This window comes from Pogoniulus pusillus, chromosome 23, assembly GCF_015220805.1.
Source record: "Pogoniulus pusillus isolate bPogPus1 chromosome 23, bPogPus1.pri, whole genome shotgun sequence".
NCBI lineage: Eukaryota > Metazoa > Chordata > Aves > Piciformes > Lybiidae > Pogoniulus > Pogoniulus pusillus.
In genome coordinates this window covers 22,478,154-22,505,109 of record NC_087286.1, presented here as the reverse complement: position 1 = coordinate 22,505,109, position 26,956 = coordinate 22,478,154, and the positions used below count along the sequence as shown (strand labels likewise).

The 26,956-nt window shown below is 43.4% G+C and overlaps 1 protein-coding gene across 1 annotated transcript in view; it reads left to right on the top strand.

The window, feature by feature from the left end:
* OXSR1 (oxidative stress responsive kinase 1) overlaps positions 1-25,867 on the top strand; it is a 92,358-nt gene extending 66,491 nt beyond the window's left edge. The window contains exons 6-18 of the mRNA XM_064162887.1: positions 1,116-1,225; positions 4,929-5,030; positions 7,602-7,735; positions 10,215-10,263; positions 12,511-12,576; positions 12,801-12,923; positions 15,767-15,802; positions 17,292-17,447; positions 19,963-20,036; positions 20,966-21,018; positions 21,387-21,455; positions 22,307-22,371; positions 23,194-25,867. Of these exons, the coding sequence (XP_064018957.1) occupies positions 1,116-1,225; positions 4,929-5,030; positions 7,602-7,735; positions 10,215-10,263; positions 12,511-12,576; positions 12,801-12,923; positions 15,767-15,802; positions 17,292-17,447; positions 19,963-20,036; positions 20,966-21,018; positions 21,387-21,455; positions 22,307-22,371; positions 23,194-23,268 (1,112 nt within the window). The 3' untranslated portion in view covers positions 23,269-25,867. The remainder of the gene's footprint in view (positions 1-1,115; positions 1,226-4,928; positions 5,031-7,601; positions 7,736-10,214; positions 10,264-12,510; positions 12,577-12,800; positions 12,924-15,766; positions 15,803-17,291; positions 17,448-19,962; positions 20,037-20,965; positions 21,019-21,386; positions 21,456-22,306; positions 22,372-23,193) is intronic.
* Positions 25,868-26,956: the final 1,089 nt, after the last annotated feature.

Genomic DNA, 26,956 nt, shown 5'->3' with positions numbered 1-26,956 from the left:
ACCTGGTTGGCCTTCTGGGCTGCAAGTGCACACTGCTGGCTCATGCTGAGCCTCTCGTCCAACAGCACCCCAAGTCCCTCTGCTCAGGGCTGCTCTCCAGCCTGTATTTGTGCTTGGGATTGCCCCAACCCAGATGCAGGACCCTGCACTTGATCTTGTTGAACCTCATGAGGTTGTCTTGTGCCCACCTGTCCAGCATATCAGAGTCCCTCTGGATGGATCACTTCCCTCCAGCCTGTCAGCTGCACCACACAGCTTGGTGTCGCCAGCAAACTTGCTGCGGGTACACTCAGTGCCTCTGTTCATGTCACTGACAAAGAGTTGAACAAGACTGGTCCCAGGACTGATCCCTGAGGGGATTAAATACTTTTACAGTTGTGTATTTGCAGTTTTTCTATCACCTCATTTATTGTTTATTGTTTTCCTCTCCAAGTAAAGTCCACCATCTTCTCTTGAATGACTTGGTATCTACATTAATTTGTAATGCTCTTCCCTGAACAGCCATGCTGTAATCCCACTGCTATATCCTTGGGAAATGGTCTAAGCTCCTGTTAAAGCCCTGAGTGTCTCAGTGGTGAAAGATTACCAAGCTAAGCACGTTCTGGTAATAGACCATCCAGAATCCAAGGCTGGGGCCTCCACTCTGAAGGATGCACTTAGAGCAGTTAAATGTTATAATATCTACTGGCTTTTTATGTACTTCATTGATGACAGTGTTAACAGGATGCCAGCTCAAGTTCAGTTATGACTTGTTCAATATGTATACAAATGTAAATCAAGCCCTGGCTATCAGAGGCAGGTTAGTACAGCAGATCTGCAGAGGGAGCTCTGTGATGTGACCAGTGGGCTGTAATGGGAAGTGGAATTTTCCTCTCTGCCGGCCAGCACTGAAAGCTTTGCTGTGCCCAGTAATTGAATGGTGGACTACAGACCATTCATCTACCAGCACTCTCAGCTAACTGTTGATCATTCTTCACTTATTAAGAAACTCCTCATGCATAACTGTGTGATCTGGTACTTAATAGATGTCTGGGAATGTGAGGGGAAAGAGGGAACAGCCCTTCAGCTTACTCAGGATGTGCTGGTGACAAAATCTGTTCTTGTTTTCTTTTCAGACTTCGGTGTTAGTGCGTTTCTGGCCACCGGCGGTGACATTACCAGGAATAAAGTCAGGAAAACCTTTGTGGGCACACCTTGCTGGATGGCACCAGAAGTTATGGAACAGGTGAACTGTTTTTCCTAGTGTCTGCTTAGCTGATCTGCCAGCAATGGCCTTATTTACTTCAGATTAAGATGATAATTTGTTTTCCTTTAAGGCTTTCTTAAAACCAGAGGAAGTTCCTTTGGTTTGCTTATCACAGCCAGGATGCACTGGGGAATATGTAGTGTTCAGGAGATTGAGAGGTTTTGCACCATTGCTTCTCTTCAGGCTTTTGCCTAAGGTGAGGATGAGGCAGCTCAGTTGTTGCATAAGGAAGATGAACATACCTCTCCCTCTTGCATAAATGAATAGAATACAAATAGTTCACTCTTGGTGCGTATGCGCGTATGCACCTCTTCCGTATTCGTAAATACGAGGATTTGATGTAACTAAGTGCAGCAGGCCAGACTGGGGGGCTAGTACTGTGAAATAACAGGCAGTTGCCTTAAGGTTTGTAGTTTCCCTTGGCTTAGGAGTGTCCAGAGGGGAAACGCTCAGGAGTGCTGGCCTCTCCCACTTCCTCCTTTGCTCTTTTGACTAGCTAAAAGGTGGCATACTTCTTTCTGTTAGGTCGCTCTGTGTCCCCCCACTGCTTCTAGGCTGATCTAGGCTTTGTCTGCAGGACGTGTAATGAAGGCCACCTGGACACTGTTTAATGTAAAACACTATTGCTTATTTCTGAGAAACATCTACAAAGGTATTCCACAGTCCTGACAGGCCATTTGCAGTAGCTACTGCACTGATGTTCAATACCATAAGCACTCTGAAAGTTGTCTTTCACCCCCTTAAAACCAGTTTGGCAGAAGACTGGAGCCAGGATTTAATTTCTGACGGGTGGGCCAAGCAGAATTACAACTGACTATAAATATGTTTTTGTGTTCCTGTTTTTTCCTTCCAAAAAATCCTCTTGACAAAAGTACTTCTGGAAAATAGTTACACCCACCTTGTAACTTTTCTCCTTGCTGTCCACAATAAAATTCTTTGAAGCTTAGGAGGAACATGAATAAGATTTCCACAAATATGAAATGAAATGCTGCTAAAACAGTGATAGAACTTTAATGCATTTTTTTGTGTATCTAAAACTTATGAAAAGATTGAGATAATTTTGGTGTAGCTTAGATATGCTATTGAGTAAAGACTCTTTCAATGTCTGACCTTTTCAGTGGCTCCCTATGGTGGCGTTGAGGGGTTGGTGCATTGCAGAACTCCTGCAGTCTCCTTGGAGTACGAGTCTTAACACTGTAGAATGCAAGAGATGCTTCCCAAGTCAGGAGATGTCTTCACAGGCTTGCTTCTGAGCTACTTCACTGTCTCGTGCTTGTGTTTTTTTTTGTCTTTTTGCCATGATGGCTTAAAAATCAATAAGCCCAGAGTATCCCATGTTTCCCTTGCTTTTCTTTCCCTTGTGTCCTGTCGTGGTGCAGGCTGCCCAGAACCTAACAGTGGTACTCCAGGCTGTGTAATTTGAGTGCGTGCAATCTGCAGGACAGCAGGGAAAAAAGATTTTGACAAAGATACTAAAAAGGGGCAAAGAAAGTGTTAGTGACAAGGAGGAGATTGTTAGAACCAAGGAAAAGACCTTAAACTGTCAAGTCCAGCCATTAACCTAGCACTATTAGGGCACCAATAAACCATGTTTCTCAGCACCACATCTACACATCTTTTAAATACCTCCAGGGATGGGGACTTCACCACTACCCTGGGCAGCCTGTTCCAGGGCTTGAGAATCCTTTTGGTGAAGAAATGTTTCCTAATGTCAAATTTAAACCTTCTCAGGCACAACTTGAGGCCGTTTCTTCTTGTTACTTAGGAGAAGAGACTGATCCTCACCTTGCTACAACCTCTTTTCAGGCAGTTTTAGAGAGCAAAAAGGTCTCCCCTCAGCCTCTTTTCTTCAACAAGTTCCAGTTCCCTCACCTGCTTCTCACAGGACTTGTTCTTGAGAGCCTTCACCTGCTTTGTTGCCCTTCTTGATGCAACAGAAACGTTTCTGAAGGAAGCAGGTTTTCTAGGGAGTCAAACATTTCCATGAAGGCTGTGGGCATCTAACTTGTTGCAAATCTTAGATGGTGAGGAGGTAGTTTGGTTGTTGACTGAACTCCTTCAATGTCCATTCATGTCCCTCATACTATCTTCCAGCAGGTGTCAGTCTGAGCCATTCTATCTAAGCCGTGGAAAAGGACGAAGGAGTTGCTGTAGGTTAGCCTTGGATGTGTAGAGACTACCGACCCAATTCCATCGAGCTTACTTCAGCATCATTAAGTTCCTTTAGCTTGTTAACACATGATAGCCTAGCATTGTCTTTTCCTGTATATTCCCTTGACAGATGTATGGAAAGAAAAGGTGATAAGGAGAAGAAATGTTGATGTAAACTAACTGCAGAGTGGTGACTAATAGATGTTGGGCTGAATTGCTGTAGACAGTTTTGAACTTCATACCTTTCACTTACAAGCAGGAATATATAGTAGAATTTAAAAAACCCAGCCACTAAACAGTTAAGAATCCCAGTGGGAAATGAGGAGCTGTGCAGAGTTTAGAGATGCTTCAAGGCCAGCTGAATGATAAAGCTTAGAGATGTCTGAAAGTAGTCTCAGAACCTAAAAAAGTGTGAGGGGGAAAAAACAGCCTTAACAGCACATTTCTTCCCACACTCTGTTCTTTTATATTGTAATGGATATCTGTGCTTGTTTGACTAAACAACTGAGGCACTTGAAGAAACCTTTCAAACCCTTAAGGCTCATGAAGATGATCCCTCCAGAGCTGATGAAATCTGTGCAAGATACAAACTGCTGTTGCTATAATAAATTTCATGTCAAATATATAGTAGTATGTGAAAAATAGTGCAAGAAGAGGTTTTTGTTTGCCAAAACTTGAGATCATCTTAATGGCAGTTAATGGAAAGGTTAGCTGAACACAGCATCCCTATTAGCTTTGCTCTGACTCAATACTCTTTTTTCTGTAGTGTAGAAAGGAGAAACACAAACCATTCTGAGCAGCCCAAATGCTTTTTGTAGCTGCTCTCTAAGTTAGTACATGATATGTCTCCCCTGCAGCAGAGAAAGCCAGTGCCAAAATATTACCTAATGATAATGAGGAAGTAACTGCTTTGGCATATGAAATATTTTTTCCTGTGCATGAGGGGAAGTAAATGCCATAAATTTTCCTGGACAAGTCTGTGTTTAATATCAAGTGCAGGAGCTACTACTAATTTCTGGAGGGAAATATTAGTCCACAGACAGAAATGAGGAGCTTTTCACTGAGCTAGTGTGTCCTGAAGTTTCAGGATCAAGCATGTTTGCAGTCAGATTGGTTAAGTGGTTGACTAGAAGTGTAGTGGGGCATATGTCCCAAGGGGATAACAGTCCAGGTATTAACTATGAGAGTTTCATTATACAGTTTAATGACTCTCTGTGTCTTTGTATAGAAGGCAGAGCCTGGGTTAACCCAGTGCCCCTTTATATTCTACACATAGAGAGGTTTATGGCAGAGCATTCCTAACTGCACAGTAAACAACCATAATTTTCATCACACTGTGACTTCTAAAACACCTCCTTGAAGGTCTAAAGAGCTGGAGGAGGAGAGGAGAGGGGAGAAAGTGTTCTTTCCATCTCTTTAAGACTAGTGCTCATCTTTCTGGATTTGAGGGAAAAGGAGGAAGGGGCAAAAGAAAGGGATTATAGTGCAAGATAGAAAGAGGCACATGCTAACATCCTCTAATATTTTTCAGGTCAGAGGATACGATTTCAAGGCAGACATCTGGAGCTTTGGCATCACTGCTATTGAGCTGGCCACAGGGGCAGCTCCTTACCATAAATACCCACCGATGAAGGTGAGCAGGTCTCCAGATACTTCTACATGATAAAAGATCAATCTATTCTCTGGGGGTTTCCAAGAATCTGGCCATCATGCTTCACCAAAGAGTTTGTTCTCTCAACTTGCACTTGGGGACTGTGATGTTCTGGGGTATATTTGAAGTCACCTTTTAAAAATACACCATTTAATCAGTATTTTTTAATGTTCTTATGTAGATCCTGAGTCTTACCAGGGTCACCGTTCTTGAAGGAAGTGCTGTGTGTTTTGATCCTGGAGTCTCTAAAGGCAGCAGATGCTCTTAGGGCTATAAATAATGATTTAGTACATGTTAGCTAGCATCCTGTGACACCGGGGTGGCATGTGCTGTTCCTTCTCCTGCACTGATGATCCTTGATGCCTCTCTAACCAGTTATCCAGAAGGCTGTCTGATTCTGTTGAACACCAACACAGTCCTGTCAGTCACTGAAGCAGTGGAAAGTCCCACATCAGTACAAGACAATGTGGTGTTGTCAACTGTAATACTTTGTTGAAGTTCAGGTGGAGGAAATGTTCTTGTTTAAGCTCTAGCACTTCAAAAAATTATTTTAAATATCTTGAAGTTTAGATAGCCTTACAGGTTGGCTTTCTTTATTTCCTGACTCTTGAACGAGGGACTACTTCCAACATGATGATTTTTCAGGAAGTCTACATCTTAAAGTTACCAGACTTGACCCTTGCAGTTGAGGTCTGAAGCATCCTGTCCTGCTGAGCATACCCCTTTGTGAAATGTGATGGGTCCGTATCTCAGTAATGAAACTGACCTCTTTGCCCCACTCTGAGGGCTGCTTTGCTTCTATTTCTGGGATGCACATTCCCTCAGATCAGACAGGAGGAGATGAAGAGGGTTCTGAATAACCCCACAGCTTATGGTTACACCAAGGTTACACTCAGGTTACACCTGAGATGTGAGGCCTATGGGTGCCAGGCCCCTCAATTTTAGACATACCATGGGGCAAGCTTTCCTTTTCTGAGTCTTTAACTGCTGGAGTGCTGTGCAAATTGGATGTCACCTCTTAGGACTTGGATACATGTCTTCCTATCCCACAACTGTAATAACATTTGGGAATCCAGGAGCTCCTACCTAATTTGAACAGGCACATCCATGTGTAGTTTCAAATGTGAGGACTTTGCACTGGTTTAACTCTTGTAGAACAGAATTAACTCTAAGATTTGTGCCATCCCTGTGCAAGAACTGTTGAGGAGCTGAATGGTGTAGGACTGTCATTAAAGCTCATGCCATATCAGTGACTGTGACAGAGCACTGAGGAACTCAGGGAGATGTGCTGCTGACTTAGTTGTTGCTATTTTAATTGGTACTTCCTTCTGTACTGTGATTATTTGCAATATTTTGTGTAGTTTCTAGGAGCTGTACTTCTGTCTATTGTGTTTTGAACAGAGAGGTCGTAGCTTTGAATACAAAGATTGCCTGTTTAGTATCTTAGCTGTCATATGGTAGGTAGAATGATGAGTCTCCGGTTCTATTAGGTATGGGTTCCAGTGGTGCAGCCTGCAAGAGGACTCCTGTGTTTTATTTATTACATGTAGTTGTATTTCACTGCAGATTAGTTTTGTTGTGCAGCAAAGTGGCCCATGCATTAAGTGTCCCTCCAAGGCGAGGGGGGAAAAGCATGGGAATTCTGTCAGGGACTGTATAATTTGTGTTAGATTGATGGGCTCTTGCTGCCCTAAGCAGTATTGCCGTCAAAGGCTATTCAAATACACTATGTGCTGCTTCCTTCTCTAAAAATAGATATTCAGCTGTATGTAGGTGACAAGTGAAGATGGAAATTAGTAATTTTCTTCCTTTCCCTTACAATATCTGAGTGATGTGGGAGAAATAAATCAGTTTGGCTTGATAGGTGCTTGTGTGAGAAATGTTTTCACCTGCTGTTGCATTGTAACATGGAATCGAACCCTCATATTTTGTTATGTTGCCCTTTTGCTTTCACAGTAAGTTGATTTCTAGCTAAGAAGTACTTGCAGGGCTACCTTAGCAGAGCCTTTGAACCAAATGCCTTTTGCAGCTGCTCATCTCAAATGAAGAAGAACACTGGAAGATCTGCTGTGCTTAGACCTTTAATCACACCACATAGGCCTGAAAGCACATCTCAGCCTTGCGTTTGACCCATGGATGGCACTGTGGGGCAGGAGATGTGGTGGAAAAGCAGCATAAATCACTGGATATAAACTAGCCTGGCTTCCCAAGGAGAGGAGGTAGAGGTAACTTGCCAGGTCCTGTTGTAGGAGTCTTGACTCTCTCCACTGACAGCCAGAATTTGCAGAAGTGTAACGTTTTTGAAAATCATTGTTTCTGTGCAGCTAGGGAGTGGTAGGTGAGTTTTAGCTGTTTGGTGAATGTGAGGAGACAGCCTAAATTGTAAGAAGCTTCCCTCTGAGCTTTGGCAACCCTCAAAGCTGTTATAATGAAGCAGACCTTGTTGACTGAGATTCCTGGTGAAAAACATTTCTCTAAAATCCAGCATTCCCAAGATATGTCTCTAACAAAGGCCAAGAAAAATCTCATTGCCAACAGACATAATTCTTTCAGGTTTTAATGCTGACACTACAGAATGACCCTCCGTCTCTGGAAACTGGTGTGCAAGATAAGGAGATGCTGAAGAAGTATGGGAAGTCGTTTAGGAAGATGATTTCATCGTGCCTACAGAAAGACCCTGAGAAAAGGTAAGAACCAGGTAACAACAACAATTTAAAATCTCCTCAGACAAGCCCAAAACATGATTGTATTCCTCAGTGTTTTAAAGCTGGCACACTCTGCCTCTCCAGCCTTTCAGGCACAATGAATGCAGCAGTCTTGCTGTGCGGCAACAAATTCTCTTGGCTGTCCTTAAAAATAAGGATAAATGTCTGGCATTATGCCAGGCCACGGCACACAGCTTCCTTTCAGGTCAATGAGGGTGCATCCCAGTCCACTCCATGTGTGCTGCCCTTCTCCCCCAGGCCACCTCAGGCAGGTGACTGCTGTTCATGTTTTGTTCCCTGTCAAAACTGCTTTGTGCTTATCAATCAGCAGTGACACCTTGAGCAATGTGTGTTTACTTGCAGAGCTCCAGAAATAAACCTTTTAAAGTTTGCCAGTGCAAAGAAAGCTTTCAGTGTAGTTTTGACTTGCTTAGTTATGTGGAGTACTTGGCTAGGGAGGGAAAGTAAGAAAAAAATCCCTGGCGAATTTTACCAACTCGTTGTCATCAGTGCAGGTTGCTTAAGTGACCTGATGACACTTTCAGTCTAACTTGTAACAGCAGCTTGACTGCTCAATGATGGTAGAAATCCCTCCAAGGGGGCAGGTGTTGCACATGTCGGGATTCTCAGGACAACATTGTATTGTTACATTGTGGCATCAGTCAAAGCTGCACCAGCATCCAGCTGCCTGCAGCACTGTTGGAAACCCACAGCCTGGCACGTAGGACAGCTCAGATGTATCTCTGTGGAGGCCGATCATGGTGCTTGCCAGTCTGCGAAGCTGTTAAAAGGGATGTTCATCCAGCATTGAAACGTTTTCCTTAAAATGCAAAGAAGAAACAGGCATTACCACAGATCAGTTTTTATACCTCTTAGTTTGCTTTTCTTTTTTCCTATAGTAGGCAAACTAAATCTGGAAAGGCAAAAGTCTCTTCATAACATGATAATAATAAAGACATTTTTCAGTTCCCTCCTGTGATAGATCCAAGAGCAAAGGCTTCTCACGCATCATGAGATGGGATCTCTCTCTTCTTATGAGGAGAGGTTGAGGGAGCTGGGCCTGTTTAGCCTGGAGAAGAGGAGGCTCAGGGGTGATCTTATTGCTGTCTACAACTACCTGAAGGGGCATTGTAGCCAGGTGGAGGGTGGCCTCTTCTCCCAGGCAATCAGCAATAGAACAAGGGGACACAGTCTCAAGTTGTGCCAGGGTAGGTATAGGCTGGATGTTAGGAAGAAGTTCTTCACAGAGAGAGTGATTGGCATTGGAATGGGCTGCCCAGGGAGGTGGTGGAGGCACCGTCCCTGGGGGTCTTCAAGAAAAGACTGGATGAGGCACTTAGTGCCATGGTCTGGTTGACTGGACAGGGCCGGGTGATAGGTTGGACTGGATGATCTTGGAGGTCTCTTCCAACCTGGTTGATTCTATAGAATCATAGAATCAGTGATTCTATGATTCTATGATTCTAACAAGCTTTACCCTTGAAATGCTTAATGAATAGAGTGGAGTGCCTGATAAATGCTGATAGCAGGGCTTTTTCCCAGGGTTTTTCTCCTTTCTAAAACGCATCCTATCCCTGCAGGTTAGAATGTGTGCTGATAAGAATTAAACATAATCATGACATACCCCTCCCTCAAATCAAGGACCGCTAGTAGCCACTGCCATCATGCTGACTATGGGAGCAGGAGGTCAGCTCATGAAGAGCAAATTTAGAAATGCTCATGCATGTTGTATGGGTTCACAAAGAGAACTTAGTGCTGTTTAGCTGTTTTGAGGGCTCACTTGCTAGAAAGTGGATGATTTTTGTTAGAGTCTGAGGTGAAATAAACCCTGCGATGAATGACCTTAGCAAGTTGCCAGTTAAACTCTGTTACTTACTGAAGCATGGTGTGGGAAACGTTGAATGCTGGTAAGTGCTCATATAGGTCTGAACCTTTAGAAAGCTCCTTCCAAACTGCCCATGGGATGTCTCTTTTCAAGTGTTCGTCATAAAGTCTAACTTAAAAGGGAAAATAGTTTGTACTTGTTCCTTTGCTGTTACACAAAGGTTGATTGTCCTGCCTGTGTTCAACACAACTACTTACACATGTATAATCAAGTATCTCTAAAAGAACTCTGTTACTCATACATGGTGAGTACTGCATTCCTGCTGGAGGTGATGATCCCTCAGTTTTGAGCATGTTGCTTCTGTGATCCTATCAAACTGGTGTTAAAAGCCCCAGGTTCAGCATTAAAATGGGAGCAACTTTTCCACCCCATCCCCAGATTCTTCTCTGCTGCTGATCCAGAATAGGCTTCATGTGTTTAGAATTGGAATACATTGCCTAATTTTTAGGGCAATTGTACAGGAGAAGCCAGTGCCCTCATGAGGCGCCGTGTTGGAACAAGCAGCAGCAGCCTGGAACAAGCATTGTGTTGAAAGGGAGCCTTTATAATTGTTTTCTACATCTGTTTTATTGACAGACCGACAGCAGCAGAACTCTTGAGACACAAGTTTTTCACAAAAGCAAAGGTAAGGAAACACTTCCTAAACTGATCTGTGCAGAGGCTGTGGAGAGGACCTTTCAGAAGTATGATGGGTATGGTGACAGCTTTATTGGTGTAGTGTGGGCTGTTTCACTTAGGGCTGGCATAGCTCAATTGAATGGTTCATTGTGAGTGAACAGAGTGAAATCCCTCTTCTGTACCTCCTTGCATATGCTGCTATTAGAGAAATGATCTAGAAATTCTTGAGCATTTAAATGTCTTTCAGTGGCTTTCAGGGGTTTTTTTTTATGCTTTTGTAACGGTGCCAGCCTGGCTGCCTGTCTAACCATAAAGGTCTCTGTGGCAGTAAATGTAACTTATATTTTAGTAAACTCTATAATCAGCCTGTATGCAAAGCAGTGAATGAGGCTCACTGTGCAGAGGGCTACCTAAAACTATTTCACCCCATGTTACCTTACAGAAAATGAAGCTCCTGTGATACAGAATGGTAGAAAACTTTCATTCTAACCATGAAGTGAACTGCCAGTGAACATTTATGTAGTTGCTGTGTGGCCATTAGTGCATATGCACTGTGCAAGGTCCTACTGAAGGAGACAGGCAGAAATAATACAAGGGAGAATGGAGAATTTTTGTATTTCCATAAGAATGAAGAAATGTTTTATATTTGTTTCTGTCCTTGTGGCATACTTATGATCAAAACACATGGGTTTATATCAGAACACAGATAAAGCTGTTGAAAAGATGCCTGGGGTAGCAAAGCAGCAGCACTAGTGAGAACTAGCTTTCAGCTCCCAGATTAAAATGCTTAGTGGAAGTGGCCACATCTAGGTTCAGGAGCTGAGTGTCCTACTGAAATTGAAGACTGTCAACTGCAGCTGAGGAAGTCTGGAGAGTGATCCAATTTATGAAATGGAGTAATTTGCTTCAGGGAAAGTTTAACTGATAACTGGCCTCTTGATAGTATTAACTAGGTTTCCATTGTCCATGGTGGGATTTTAGGCAACTGCATCTATATACTGGAAACACACTTGGTGTCCAAAGTGACAAGATGGTTTACACATTGCTGACCTTTCTCTGTTTGGTTCTGCACTTTCTGGTTCATGTTATACTCCATTGTGTACAGAATCTCCTTTGTGCTTTCATTAAACTGCTGCAGAGTAACATATTAGCATATGTGGTGATAGAAAATTAACATCATTGTAAATGAGGCAATACTTAACCTGGCTCTCAAAGTGGAAATTTGTGCTAGTTAACACTCAGTGTGCAACTGCTTTCTGTTCATCAGCCCCTTCCAATTTGACAGCTATAACTTGAGGACAGAGGAGTCCAACTTCTGTTTGTACAGAACCATAATGAAATGCAGCCTGTGTTGTGTGACAGTGTTTTGGTAATGCTGAGATCCACTTCCAGGAAAGAGGCAGCATGTGTCTTGAAGCTCCATCCTGCCTGCAGGAAGCCCTTACAGGGCAGTGTCAGCAGCACTTCATGTGCAGGGATGGCCAGGGATGCAACCTCACTGCTGTCAGTAAGCTCCTAGCACTAATGCCAGGGTACTCGCCCAGCCTGTGTCCCCTGCAGCAGCAGTTTGGCCATGCACTAAGGTGGCTAAAATATGGGACTCACAGCAGCCTAGATGTTTGGCAGGCTGGAGTAGCTTGCTAAAGAGGAAGTTTAATAAAGCATCACAGCACTTTCCCAATATTTAATCTCTTGTGATCATTGTGTTTACTTCCTCTCTAAACATCATATGTGCTGTGCAGTTTTTCAGCCACTTTATATCGTGCTGCCCCAGTTCCTCAGTCTAGTGCAGCATAGAGGTGTTCATGCTTCCCAGCCTGCCTGACATCTGAGATTTGTCTTTGACAGTTGGACAGGCGTAAATTTCTGAGTAGAATAAAGCAAAGGAATGGATTCAGGTGGTGTAGTATCTGCAAATGGAAGAATGCCAAATCTCTCAGCAGGATAGCAGATGCTGTAGTGTAAGAAATACATTTCCCAGTAAATCAGACAGAATAGAATGTGATTCCTTGATTGTTGATTCCGTGTCACTTTTCATAGGGAAAGTAGCACTGTCAACTGAAAAGGTATTTAGAATGAAGCATCATACACAGCAGTCCAAAGGAAGAAAAGTGGTTAATAGCTTTGGGAGAATGAGGATGAAATATGTAAAACATTTTGTGCTGCAAATTATTTAAGTTTCTTTATGCAAGACACTGAAGTAATCAGAGGACATTTTCAGCAATGCAAATGTTTGATATTTTTCTTTTTACAGAATAAGGAATTTTTACAAGAGAAGATGTTGCAGAGAGCACCAACAATCACTGAAAGATCAAAAAAGGTAACAGAAAACTCTTGGGCTCTTGCTGTTACAGTCATACTGTGGTGTTTATGCTGTGCTTATGTTTTTAATGGGAGTTACTGTAGTGCAGAGTTCTCTGGATACAGAGCTGGACACCTCAGTGGAATACTCAAGCACCCTGGCAGATGTTACAGCCTCCTGAAAAAGATCAACTGTAGAAGGTTCTGCTTCATCTATCATTTCTGTGTCTTTGTGCTGAGCAGGTGCGGAGAGTGCCAGGTTCCAGTGGACGTCTTCATAAGACTGAAGATGGTGGCTGGGAATGGAGTGATGATGAACTAGATGAAGAAAGTGAGGAAGGCAGAGCAGCAATTTCACAGCTCAGGGTGGGTCCTCAGACTGATAGCTCTGCTGTTTCTGTTATGTTTTCTAACTGGTGTGTCTAAATATTGCAGGGAAGGGTGTGGCTATATGATACACAATTGTCCTTCCCCTCAAGTTTGCAACTGAACTGGAGAAAGCAGACTGTAGGCTGAAGAAATTGTGCTGACGCCTTTTCCATCATCATTCTGGGGCACAGCTGATGTCATTCAGGCACATTGAGTGTCATTTGGAACATGAGTTCAGGTGGTCTACTCCCAGTTCACATGTTAATCACCTGATACAGGTTATTCTCATTGTTTTTAAGGGTGCCGACTGGTTGAGATGCTTTCTTCTGAAAGTGTCACAAGAATTTTTGTCCTACTGCTCTCTCCAGGATGGAGCTGAAGTCAGTAGAGCCTTTGGTTATGACTGATACCTGAAACACACAGGACCTGATTCTGTCCCCCCAGTGACACTGAAATCAGTTGGTCCTAGTAGGAAATGTGACAAGGAGCGATTGGTCTAGCGCTTGAAAATTCCCACAAAAAACAACACCTTCTACTCTGCTAACAAAAAAATGAAAACCTCTCAACCTGGACTTATCCTCTAGAAACACAGAGGACTAAGTTGTAGTGATCAGCTGAAAGACTGTGTTTCCAGATTGTCCTCCCCTCACAGTCAGCAGTGTGGCTTCTGACTGTAATGGATTGGCTTGGCCTTTTCACTACAGCAGGTACGTTGAAGTGGACTGTGTGTTTCCATCATCCTTTCTAAAGACTTGTACTGGTGTGTGCCACCAGTAGGGTGGTGGTTTTGAAGACCAGTGTTTATCCTGTGCTTTTGGCTGTATTTCAAATGCGGGCTATAAATTCCAGCCATCCCTAATCCCTCTGCAATTTTAACTAATTGCAGGATAGAATAACTTTAGTTAACTAGGTGACACCTTGAGTTCTGCCCGTTGCAGAGAGGAGATCCTTGGCTGATCCTTAGAGGTCCTTTCCAATCCAAACCATTCTGTGATTCCATCTGCACCTGCATTTTATTTTCTGTCAGCCATAAAGTAAAAACTCAGCCTTGCAGATTGACTGAATTTGCTAAAATACTTATTACAACACGTAAAAACATCTACAGAAATTGTGTTTGTGGTTTTTTTCCTTTGTCTCCATTTTACATTAAAAACAGAGTAAATTTAATATGTACCAATGTGTATTTTACAAGTCTTTTGCTGGGACTGTGCCTGAGTCATTCACCTTCCGTTGTGCAGTAGATCTGCGCAGTGGTGCAGTGGCCATGTGGTCACATATCTCAACTGATGTCTGATCTCTGATTACACAAGCAAATAAGTTAGAACTAATATTTCAGCACATCACAGAAGTAATTTATACCTTAATTAGGTAAATGTCTTTTAATTTCGTCCTGTGTCCTTTTTGTTTGTTCACATTTTTCCTTAGTTTGCTTCTGTTTGCCATTTATCTGAGTTAGTTGTTAACTGTAGGGCAGGGCCAGTGTTGCCACACTTGTCTGCACAGTCTCTAGCACACTGATCTGTCAGACAAGCTCCTTTGGAGTTATTCCTTGAAGCATCCAAGTACTCTTGGATTGAGCTTTGTGCCTGAAAGAACAGCACTGCAGCTGTGGAGCATGGCTGTTTATCTCTGGGAGCAATGCCACATGTTTCAACCTGCCTGGTAACTGTCAAGTGGAGGCTCAGCACATCGAGATGAATTTCAAGCTATACCCTTCCAAATGCATGACTTTTTCCTGACACTGTCTGCACATAGTCATTGCGAAGGAGTTGGTCATTCTCCTCCTGTCCAGAGGGCTTTATGCACCTTGATGTTTTCAGAATCAGACATGTTAACCTCCTCTCATGAGAAGCCGCTGGGTCATATGTGACCCATTGCTCTGATCTGCATGTCTTGAGGTGGTGGCATTTGGTTAGTGCATGGAGTGACTCCCGGGTGGCATGATGAGACTTAATGTTCTTCTGTGGAACCTGTTTTTTAGACCACTGTGTGGAGAAGGAACAGTGATCTTATTAATCGCAGCATGGACGACGCCATCCCACCTGTCTGTTTCCACAGGGTAATTTGGCCTATTAGAAGGCAAAGCTGCAGGCTATCTTAATTGCAAGACTTTCCATGAGTACTTGGCAATTCCTTCTTGCTCATGTGAAATTGCTCATGCACACTGGCTTTGTTTGACTGATAAGCAAAGATTGATCGTGTTGCTTTGACTGCACTTTCCCCTGCATTCCACTGCTATCTTTGTTTCACTGTTGATTTTGTGTACAGCTGTCACTCTTCTGCTTTCTCTCATGGAGAGCACAACATAATGCAGAGTCCAAGGACAGGGGAAGTATGTGAGAGATTTCTTCCTGTAAAGCAGCAGAAATAAGGCTCGTTTTCCCCTCCCGATCAGGTCTTGTACGCTTTAAGCAAGTTGGTATGTAAACTGGTTCTCTAACTATACAAAGGCCATTTATTTCCTAGCAGATTTTTTTTACAGGACTTGGGCTGCTTAAAATGGTTTTTGCCATCTTGGTGTATAGTAGTTTGACCTAGTCTGAATGATCTCCAGGGGTACTGGTTTCTGCTAATGGTTAATAACGTTAGCACCTTAGGGTATTGTATGCCACTGTCCAAGTATCAGCTGCAAGTTCTGAAACATGACTCTCTGCTTCTGGGTGGTATGATCAGGTTGCCAACAAACTGTGTGTTGTCCTTTTTGAATGTGCATCTTAATACAAATGTGTAACCTCAAAGCAATTATGTAGATTTTATTTGTCCAGTTTTGGTTCTGACAAGTCTTTCTGGTCACTAAGTTTACTCTTGTCTAGAAAATGACAGCTTTTTCTGTTTTTCAGTCTCCCAGAGTGAAAGAACCTGTACAGAATTCAGAGGTGAGATATGATTGCAGATGGCTTCTCCAAATGGTGACTCCTAGTTCTTGCTGTTGTTTCAGTGGACATGTTTTTATTAGCCTTTGAAAAAATTACAATGTAAAGGAGAAGGTAGTATCTACCTGAGCTCTGCTTGAAAATCTCTCTGTAATAGGAATTTTTGGCTGTGTAATACCAAGAGGTCTTCTTAAATTAACTCTGGTGTGTATGTTGTGAACTTATTGTGGCAAAAATTTGTATGTTGTAAGACAACGAAGTGGCCACAAGATTAAGTAGAACAATGGTGTTCTGATTTCCTTGCTTTAAAAATAAAACCCCAACAAACAACAAAAACCAAACCCACATCAAAACACAATGTACTGGTCTAATTTACTGGTTGGGTTGCAATTTATAGTCTGTCTGAAGGCACAGTTCTGTGTTTCTTCCATCAGGAATGCTGGTCTATTCATTGATAGAGACTGCTTATCTTCTAGAGACTCTGCTCTGTCTTTCTTTTGCCTGTCTGTGTAGAAAGATAAACAGAGCTGTCTCCTAGAGATTAGTCTTGGGTTAGACTGTCCTGTTTTTCCTTCATCCATTTCCAAGAATTGATTATAAAGGGAGATCTCAAGAAAGACTACAGTTCTGGCACATAAATTCTGAATACAAAGAAAATGCGGAAAACTGCAATACCTTTGGAATTAATTTCCCCATTTTGATACATCCCTTAGCGATTTGGGAGCCCAGGTTTGCTGCCCAGGTTTACAATATTCAAGGTCGTTTATATTTCCAGCCACTTGGTAGAGTAAGCTGCAGGGTGAGTTGAGGGGGTGTCATCAAGCTTAGAGTTCTTTGGCTACAATGCCAAAATCAGTTTCTCTGTTCTGAATAACAGAGTAGGTAAAAAAGCTTAAACTTTCATTTAGTGCATTTAGTGTTTTGTTGCTGGTGATGACTTGTTTTTGTTGCAAGGCACTAACTTTAGTACATCCAGTCCTAAACAGTCTCATGTGTTTTGAAGATTGCTGTGAGTCTGACATTTGTTGTATGAATGGATAAATGGTTGATAGTTATCTTAATGCTTTGCTAGACTATATTCTCTGAAAGGAACTCCAAGCTAGAGCAGGGTTGCTCTGCTGTGGTTGCATGGCTACTTGGAAATAGAAGTAGCACTCAGATTTTGAGAAGGCAGGAAATTCTTGTCCAAGCTAGAATGGGATCTGTGTGCAGAGGGTAGTTTTTGTCAGGTCATGCTAATGTCTTGGTTTCTTGCCTTTTTTCACCGGTGAGTAAAACTTGCAAAATGTCAGGCCAGAAGGTGTCCCTGGATGCAAGTACACATTAATTCCTTTGAACCCAATTTAGGATTAGTGTTATGCTGTGGAGACCTGGGCATGCCCTTGACATTGAACTTCTCAAATTGATGGTGTCAAACAAATGCTTTCAGGAGAGCTGGTGCTTGAACTCTTGAGTTCCTTTTCTCATTAAAATGCCTTTTTTTTGCTTTCAGCTATTCCCATCAGCTGAGCCTCCAGGTCCTTCACTCAATGCTCCAGCACAGGCACCTACTCAACTACCTCAGGCTGCAGGACCAGTCCCTGCACAACCTCAAACTGCTGTACCTCCACCTAGTCAGGCTCCTCCAGCAACCCCAGCAGCAACCCAGGTAAGATCAGGAACCTTTCATATCAGTTTTCAGCTTTGCACTTGGCTGTTCTGTTCTGAGCATGCTAAAATGATCTGAAGCCATACAAGCTGCTTGTCTGGAGCTGATTTAGTGCTGCTGCTTGTGCAGAAGTGGCAGCTGGTGGAGTGGCTTGCTAAGGGAAGAGAGTCAGTGTGGTTGAAGCAGTTGTTCATTCTTCCTCTGTCGGTGAGCAGTGCCTTTTCATGCTCTTTAGGGAGTGGACTCTGGCTTAAGGCAAAGTTAAAGCTAAGAAAAAAAGAAGAGTCTCATTTAAGTGGCAACTACTTGTTCCTGGTATTTGAGATGCAGCACAAATGGCTTCTGATTGTGTCTCAGTGTCCCTGAGATCTATGTGGGATAGGAGTGAAGTGAGAGAAGGGAACTAGAATGTGCAAGTTCTCCAGACTTCAGAAGAGAGACAGGAGGTTCAGATCAAAGCTGTCCTTGTAAGAGTGAAAAATTGTGGGGGAACTTCACCTTTGGGAAGCTCTAAACCTTACAGTACTTTCAGACACTTTTATTTCAAGCAGAGAGGGGAAAATGGGTCTTTGAGGGGAATTACAGGGAGTATGAAAGCTGGACAAGTTTATCATTAATTCTTAGCTATGTCACCCCACTTCTTTTCATAGAATCATAGAATGGTCCGGGCCAGAAGGGACCTCTAGATGTCTGCTCCCCCTGCAGTCAGCAGGGACATCCCCACTAGACCAGGTTGCTCAGGGCCCCATCAAGCCTCACCTTGAATGTCTCCAGGGAAGGGGTCTTTTCTGTATATTGTGGGGGCAGACTGTCACTGTTGGAGGGGACCAAGCTCTCATTAGCCTTTGGTGGACCAAAGAGGAAGATGCTTGCAAGTGTTGGTTAGAAAAATAACTCTTAGGTGTAATTCCTTCTTAGAAATGTTTCTTTGTTTTAAAGAGCTAAGTGTATCACTCCAGTGCAGTCAGCTCATGTTCTTTTTCAAAGGCTTTGTAAAAACGTTAGTTGTGAGACAAAATGAGTGGAGTTGGGGTCTGACATATTCTTGGCTACAGTAAAAGTAGCTTTATTACTTATATCAAACTTGTTCCTTTATCTTGGAAAAGGGCCAGTGCTTAATCCCTGCATTTTATGCAGCAGTTGAAGCACCAGCAGCAGTGAAGGCCAGGACCCACAGTTCAGTAACATGAAGTAGCAGAGTTGGACCCAGTGAAATTGTTTGGATTTACACTAGCAGAGCATCTTGCTCCCTGCCACTAGTGCCAGATGCCTTATGTGTTGGTGGCTTGTCCCAAGGTGGACTTCATACCTTTGTGTCAGTGTGCTCTTCTTTATAGCTATTGGTGTCAGTGTGCTGTTCTTTATAGCTGTTGGTGTTAGTGTGCCCTTCTTTATAGATCTCTTTTGTCAATTTGTTCTTCTTTACAGCTCCTCATATCAGTGTGTTACTTTTTATAGCTCTTCTCTAGGCCTTGTAGCTCATTGGTTACTGTTTTACAGACCTCTGGGCTTCTCTGTGAGCCCTTGTTTGTCTTCAGTGCTCCGGTAAAGCTTGCAGCTTCACCAGAAGTAAGATACTGGTTAGAAGCCCTGAGCTGCATTGCTGGCACAAGAGCACCAACAAATCGAGTCAAATACTAGTTGGAAGAGGATTTTTTTTTTCCTTTTCTCACATGAAAAATCAGGTGATCTAGGTGAAAAAACTCGGTCAAGACCTCTCAGCTTCAGTTAACAGCCTGATGCTGTGTCTATTTTGTTACTGCAGATTTACAAGCCCTGCCTCAGCATGTGCAGTACAGGTGACTTGTGCAGTGGAAGTGTGACCAACCTTTTTCTGGGTTTTGGTAATTTTTTTTTCTGTGCATGGAGACTGATTTAACAATTAGCCTTTTTACTGGAGGTATCACAAGTGCTCTAAAGATGGACACCTCTGGGATCTTTCCTACTGCTGCTGACTAATATAAAATGCTTTAGTTACAGATTTCAGTAATTACTCAGATGTAATTTAGATTTGAGAATGGGCAGCTGTGAAATTTATGATAGAATTTCTTGAAATCTTTGATTTCATAAAAAAGTAACTGAGAGTACCTGGTCCACCTGCCTGTGCAATTTTCTAGGTACTCTTTGCTGTTGTATCAGGTCTTTAAATCTGGTGTCTGGGGGCAGGGATTGAAACATAGGAGGTCTCAAAAAACTGCTAGAAATGGCCAAACCCCTGAGTTTTGAGGCAAAGGAAGCAGTCCTTTTACATTCAGCACTTCCTGAAGCCTCCTGCCACATTAGCATTTTTCATTGTGCAGGTTCAACTCTTTTCAAGGTAATTGCAAAGGGAAACTCCTGAGTTACTGTTTAAGCATGAAGTTCTCTTTTAGTTTGTCTTTATCACTGTAATGCCATGATTCCAGTGATTAGTTAAACTTTTATTTTTGTTTATAGTTGATCAAGGTTATCTCTAGCTTTACAACCAGATATGAGAAGTCTTGATCTACTTTAAAATGATGTAATTCTATTGCAGGCCCCACCTGCCCCTGCTGCAGCTCTGGTACAGGAGGATACAAACATCCCCATCAGCCTTGTACTAAGATTAAGGTAAGGATACAACTGACCTGTTCTGTCAAAGTGAGCCTTTGCAGAGACAGACACTGGGAGACTTCCACAGTGCATCTTGCCATCTGCCCTTTAATTAAATGGGTGGTGGTTATATGTTGTTTTCAGCTTGGATTTCACCCAGTCTTCCAAAACTGGGGCCCAGAGAAGTAGTTTATCATATCCACTTCTTCAATTTGGCAAGAGGTGTATATTGAAAGAGGTTTTGATGTTTTCATAAATATTCCTGAACTTGTAATAGGGTGGGAAGGAGGAATTACCTGGGTTGTGTTCAGGAGATCAGAGATTCAGGGCTTCTGGCCTTGTTTTGGACCATCCTGCTCCTCAGGCACAACTTCTGACTTCAGCCAGTAGCAAGAGTGGAGTTTTTACCCAATTCAAGGCATGGATTTTGCTCTATGTCACTAGAAATAGGCAGAAAAGACACTGTAAGTCACTCTACTGTCATTACACACATTGACAGAAGAGCTTGTCTCCCAGTTTCTCTAGACATCTTGGTTATTGATAGACATTGAACTGGGACTCCTGAACGTCACTTCCCAGTCATTCCTGGGCAGTGGCATAATGTGTGTGCATCTTCAGTCAGAGAGTGCTTCCTTCCTCTGAAAGATGTTCTCCAAGCATATATCTGCTGACAGAGTGAGTTCCTGAGACACTGGAACCACCTGGCCTTGTAGCAGAGAGATGGCACTTACCCATCCTGATCTTCAGGCTGTGTCAGACTGAGAAGCAGGCTGTGCTGAGAGCCCTGCTTCCAGATACACACTCAAGAGATTAGTTTGGCTCTTAGAGGGGGAGAGGTGTGCTGAATTCACCTCACAGACTGATTCTGCACTGACAGTGCTTTCTTTTGGACACAAGTCTGTGCAGTGAAATGATCTTTTCCTTACAAAATACCCTTCTTTTTACAGGAATTCAAAAAAAGAGCTCAATGATATCCGATTTGAATTTACCCCAGGGAGAGGTGAGCTGGTGGGCCATTCCGGTGTGGGAAGGTGGTTTTGGTGAAGAGGTTTTGTGCTTGGTGTTGTGCAATTGTGTGCAGGAGTGTCTCTCCACAGTGCCTTCCTAAAGGCTTGCCTTATGGTTGGGCTTGGGGCACTGCTGTTGAGAAGACCCTCAAAACTGCTCTTAGATGTGACTGAAGTGCAGCCTTTCAATGAATTCCAACTCAAGTTTGACAGCGTAGCTCAGAGCTGCACCTGTACATCCTGGTATCAGACCCTTTTGCTATTTGGCCTGTACAAGCTCCTTTAGGTTTCTTTGTGATGCCTCCATCAGCTGGACAATTTCTGTTGGGTGGTGACTGGCTCTTGGGTTTCTCCCCAACAGATACTGCTGATGGCGTGTCTCAAGAACTCATTTCAGCAGGTCTTGTTGATGGCAGAGATCTGGTAGTAGGTAATGATGTATTATTTTTTCTGCTCTAACAATTTCAGTTGTTTTTTTGCATGTTTAAAATGACTTGATGAGTGGGTACTAGGAGAGTTTGCTGTGGTCTTGGTTGTCTACCCCAGTGACTCTACAAAACTACTGTTGATTCTGGTGACAGCTCTGTACCAGTACATTTAGGCAAACCTTAGTCTACAAGGATGTGAGCTAGTTGGACTTGTTATGAAGCAAAATGGAAGCTAATCAATGCATTAGCTAAATCATTATTATCTGACATCTTTGCATTGCCAAATTGCTGCAGAATCCTGTACTGCTCACAGGTCCTGCCCCAGAGAGGTCTGGGGCTGGAATCAGCCCTTTTTTTTTAAGTAGGGCTGGGGAAGGAAGTGTGAAGTGCATATGTGGTGGGGAATGAAGAGCCAGGCGAACAGTACCTGTAGCAACAGCTGGCTAAATAAGTGTGTCCTTCTGTGTAGCAGGTTAGACTTGAAACTGTCATCACTGCCTGTATATTTTGACTACAGCAGGCAAAGCTGTTCCTTACAGGCTGCAATTTCTGGAAAGGCCAGAAGTGCAATCTTAACTGGATTTCCAGGTGTGCTTGGGCAGTCTATCACTGCTAATCCCACCACATCCAGGAGATAATAACTACGTCTGACAAAGAAGCATAATAACAAGTGACAGAATTTTTTATAGCCTCAACCTTTAGGTTCAGTAGATCAAGATTGCTTCAGATCTAGACTCTCTTCATTATTTAAAAGGCTTTAAGATTATTGCGTAGTAAGGAGACACAGTGAGTTTGGGATGTTTGTCTCTAGCCTGTCCTAATAGTTGCCTGTTTTCTTTGTGTGTGATTTCAGTTGCAGCTAATTTGCAGAAAATTGTGGAAGACCCCCAAGCAAACAGATCCATCACTTTCAAACTGGTATTTATTCCTGTTCCCTAATTGAACAAGTTGTCACTTGCAAAGAGAAGGCATTGCATATAGAAGCCCACTGTAAACATCACAGGCATCTAATGTATGCAATCTACATACTCCCTTTTTTCCCAAAGCTTCCTAGTGGTCGTCTAACAGAAGGCAATACGAGGTCCCTGCTTGTATTCTCTGAGTTAAATGTGAGGCAATGTGCTCATACAGGCAGTCTTTCACCCTAGCTAATAAAGAGCAGGGTATTTTCTGCACAGTTGCTCAGACAGGGCAGAAAGTACTTCAGGGTGGGTAAGTGCAAATCTCTCTACAAAGAAAATGAAGTAGGCTAAGAAATGCCACAAACTGCTTTCTTGGAAAAGAAGGAATGGGAAGGTCCAGATACATTGTCTCTGAGGAGGATATGAAATGAAGTAGGTGTAAAAAAAAAAGACAGGGAACAAAAGAACTAGGCCAGAACTAGGAGAAAAGAACAAGATATGAATCCTTCTGAGGTAGCTGCAGAGGCAAAACAACGGTGTAACCACCTTGTGGTAGCAAAGCAGTGATTCCATTATAACCACTTGGTGCGTTTACCCTAGTTAGCACTTGTAGCCCTAGCCAGAGCAGACACTGGATACACTTCAATCCCAGTCCTTCCTAGCTTCGAATTAAAATGGAAGAAAAGAGTGCTCAGTGTTGGCTGTGGGTAGTGTGAGCTGCTGAGTGCAGTGCAACACCATCCTGGGACTGCCCCTCCCAGCACTGCCTCATGCTGTGGTGCGAGTGGCAGGGCAGAGCATGGCTGTTGCTATCTGGATCTCTGTTCTTGTGTTTCAGGCGTCTGGTGTGGAAGGCTCAGATATTCCCGATGATGGCAAACTTATAGGATTTGCACAGCTCAGCATCAGCTAAACAATGGTCCCAGGAGATGTTTCCCAACTGAGAACCCACGTGTGCATATTTGTAATGCTTCTGTCAGCCTAAAAAATACAAACCACTACTGCCAAAGAATTGAACTACAGCCCCCTTCCTAGAAGCTTTAACATTTTCCTTAGTAGGATCACAAACCTTCCTGAAATTTACCGATGGTGTTTACACCTTTTGTAAACAACTCTCATGTTTTTGTATCTGTCATCTCAGACATGCAGATCCAACACCTCATTGCCTGCATGTTCATTTGATTATTGCCTTACTTTAAAGAGAAATACTACTGAGTACGAAGCAGGGGGTTCCACTGCTCTGATGATCTTGCCTAAGTGTTTCCATACATGTGGTTTCTTCTTTTTCCTTTTTTTTCCACTTGCTATTTTTGCACAAGTTTTAATACCAACCGGATCTCTTTAGTTCTTTACCTGCTTCTCCTTCTGTGTGATGCACCGATGTACATGTTGTTTGGGTCACCTGGAGTGCTGAGAAATCTGCTTCTCTTCAACTGTGTCTTTCGAAACTGCTGATTTCAATGCTTGCACTTAAGAAAGCAAGCCAAGTCTTAACCCACGGGAGGGGAAACCACCTTCCCTTGTGTTTTGGAGAGTTTCCTTGATTTTGAAGTGTTAGAAGTCAGCTTCCCTTTGTAAACTGCCTTAATTTTTTTTATTCTTCCGTTTTGGTTCTCTCCACATGAGTGCCAGGCATGGCATGAGGGCTGAACCTTTTCATTTACTTTAAGCAGTCCTTCCTCAAAGTATCTTTCATTCTGCAGCTTAGATGTAGTCTGTTCTTGAAGCAGAGCAATGAGGCGTTGCTGTTGGGAAACTGGTCCTTCAGATGATCAACTAATTATTCATGGTCAGAGGCAGAGGAGATCTGGGTCACTCTGCATTTGGAAAAGATGATGCACTTCCAAGTCATCCTGAACCCCAGCCTGAAATGCCTGGCTGCGCCAGTCCTTCCCACATGTTTCCCACTCCCTTGCAAACTGGTACCCGTGGAACCGTCCCTGTTGCGTTTCACAGCAATAAAGAATCCCCAGCAGAGTGGCAGCACTGGCCTGTGTCCCTCCTGCACTAACAGCTTGGGCCATCAGCTTCCTCGTCCGCCCAAGCCTCCACGTTGGATCAGGATGTCACTGAGAGCCTGTCACACACCTCTGTAGCTTTGCTTTGTGTGTGGTGTTGAGTTTGAGTTTCTGCATCCATCGTATACATTATCCTCTGAGTTTGATAAGACACACTTGTAATGCAGTATGTGAATAACAGATGGTGGTGATTTGGGGTTTTTTTCTTGCTGCTTCACAATTGGCCTTTACCTGCTATTGACTCTGGAGTGTTTTTCACACAGGAACTGTAGGTCTGCCATTTATCAGGCAAGTGGAAGCGTGTTTGGTTTCCATCAGCCACCAACAATGCAGAAAGAGAGGGTTAGAGTGGAATGGCTGGGTGCAGTTAGGACTTTTTCTTATTGCCAAGTCTTCAGATGAACAACCTGCATTTACATATTGTAATGTAAATGTGTAAATGTCTGTGAGCAGCTGTGAAGTCTCCTGAGTTGTGTGTGTTCTTTATATACTGCCCCTGTTGCTTTTAGCCTCATGGTGGATACTAAGTGTGTCCCCATAGGCTATTTGCAGCCTCGTGGCAGGTGAGTGCGAGGGGTTGGAGAGGCAAAAGAGGATTTGGGAACAAGAGTGTCCCAGGGTGCTGAGCAGGTGCTCTTAAAGCCCAAGAAGGGGATGCCCAATACCAAGGAGTTGGTAGCGGTTGGATTTGCTAGGGGCCTGTGTGTGCACTGATGTGTGGCACCTCTGGGAGCATTTTCTCCTGTTGTCTGACACAAATCACTCCCTATGGCATCCCCCACTGAGCTTCTTGGCCTGGGAAGAGCAGACTGCCACCTCGATTTTCATGTCACCCTGGAGCTTATACAGACGTATTGGAAACCTTTAGGATACAGAGACAAGATAGTCTTGGTACAGTATTATTTTCCCTTCTGCCCGCATGCCATGGGGACCTTGTTCATTTGTGTACTGGTGCTGACAAAGGTAAGACTCAGACTGCTCAAATGGAACAATGCAGCATCTATTTATTAAGTTATTCCCCACCTTCCCAAAGCCAGGTCTTGGAAAGTTTGAGCTCACACTAAATCAAGGCTCCCTATTTCCTTAATGGAGAAAATGAGTGAGGAAAAAATGGATGTGTTTTGTTCTGCAGAGCTCCCGATGTTTTGGGTAGGGATTGGGAATATTTACTTGGGCTATTACAGTTGTGGACAACTGTCTTTCTGATGTCGTTCCAGTAAGTGCCAATGCTGTTCATAATTGTTTTCCAGTGTCATTAAGCATTTGGGTTTTGTGCAAATTTCTCATCTAAACCTGGAAGCAGGTGGAAATTTAATGTTAGTTCCTACTTTTAAGGACTATGCTCTGTTAATGAAAACGGATCCTCTTCAGAACTTTGGTGTATTGTAGATTATAATGAAAGATGTAAAATATTCAGGCTTTTTTTCCTTTTTTGGACTTTGTATTTTACTGCATGTCTCTAATTTTTAATCAATAAAGAACAAATTGTCCATTGCCATGTGTTTGTGTGGTTTATCTGTTGTTGTCTCGGATGGGAGGGGATTTGTCTGAGTGGTGTCTGCAGCATTTCTATTCTGGGGTAGTGGGAGGATTGACAACACCCAGGAAGACTTGGTAGGGCGTGGGGTGGGGATGCTTTGCAGGAGTTGTGTGCAGAAGTGGAACCAGGATGCACCTAGAATTGCACCCTGGGGGCTTTTCTTTAGTTGAAAAGTTTGCTCCAAGTTCTGCATGCCCTGTACACCTGGGGATCAGTGTCCTTTGCCCAGGAACACCTCGGAGTGAGACAGGATGGTCACTGAGAAGTGTTTGGAACATAAGGTGCACTGTCTTCTCTCCACCTCCACAGTACTTGTTCTTTTGGACTATTTTGTTCATTTCTGAGGTCCCCAGTGTGCAAGAAAGACATAGACCTGCTGGAGTGGGCCCAGAGGAGGCTACAAAGGTGATCGGGTGGCTGGAGCAGCTCTCCTGTGAGAACAGGCTCAGAGTTGAGGTGGTTCAGCCTGGAGAAGAGAGAGCTCCAAGGACACCTTATAGTGTCCTTTCAGTACTCAAAAGGGGCCTACAGGAAAGGGGACACAGGCACTACTTCTTGGTTGATTTGAGCAGCCCGAGTAGAGATAGCTCAGAACCAGTAGGAATGGTGTGTGTCCCTGTCCCATGTGTGGTTGCACAGGGAAGCTGCAAAAGACAGAAGGAAATTAAGTCTCCTGTTGCCAGGGACAACAGCCAACTGTCCTCCTTTCATTGTCTCTGGCTTTGCCCATCCCTTAGCATCCCTGGATTTTGCCCAGCTCTACATCACACTGGGCTCTTTTGGCCCCTCAGAACCTTGCTTGACCAAGTGGAACTGCTGGGGACTGTCTTGGTTCAGCAAATGCAGCACTTGCTTTGGAGGAGGCTTTTCCCTGTCAATGCCACCTGGTCTTGGCAGAGATGGCCCAGGTCACCTGAAGCAGATGTCCTGCTCCAGCCATCTCTGTCTGTTGATGGGTGACTCAGAAGTGATTAATCTATTACATGGTGTCCTTAGGGCAGGTGAAACTCGGGCATGAAGTCTGTCCCAGCTTTATTGTGGCT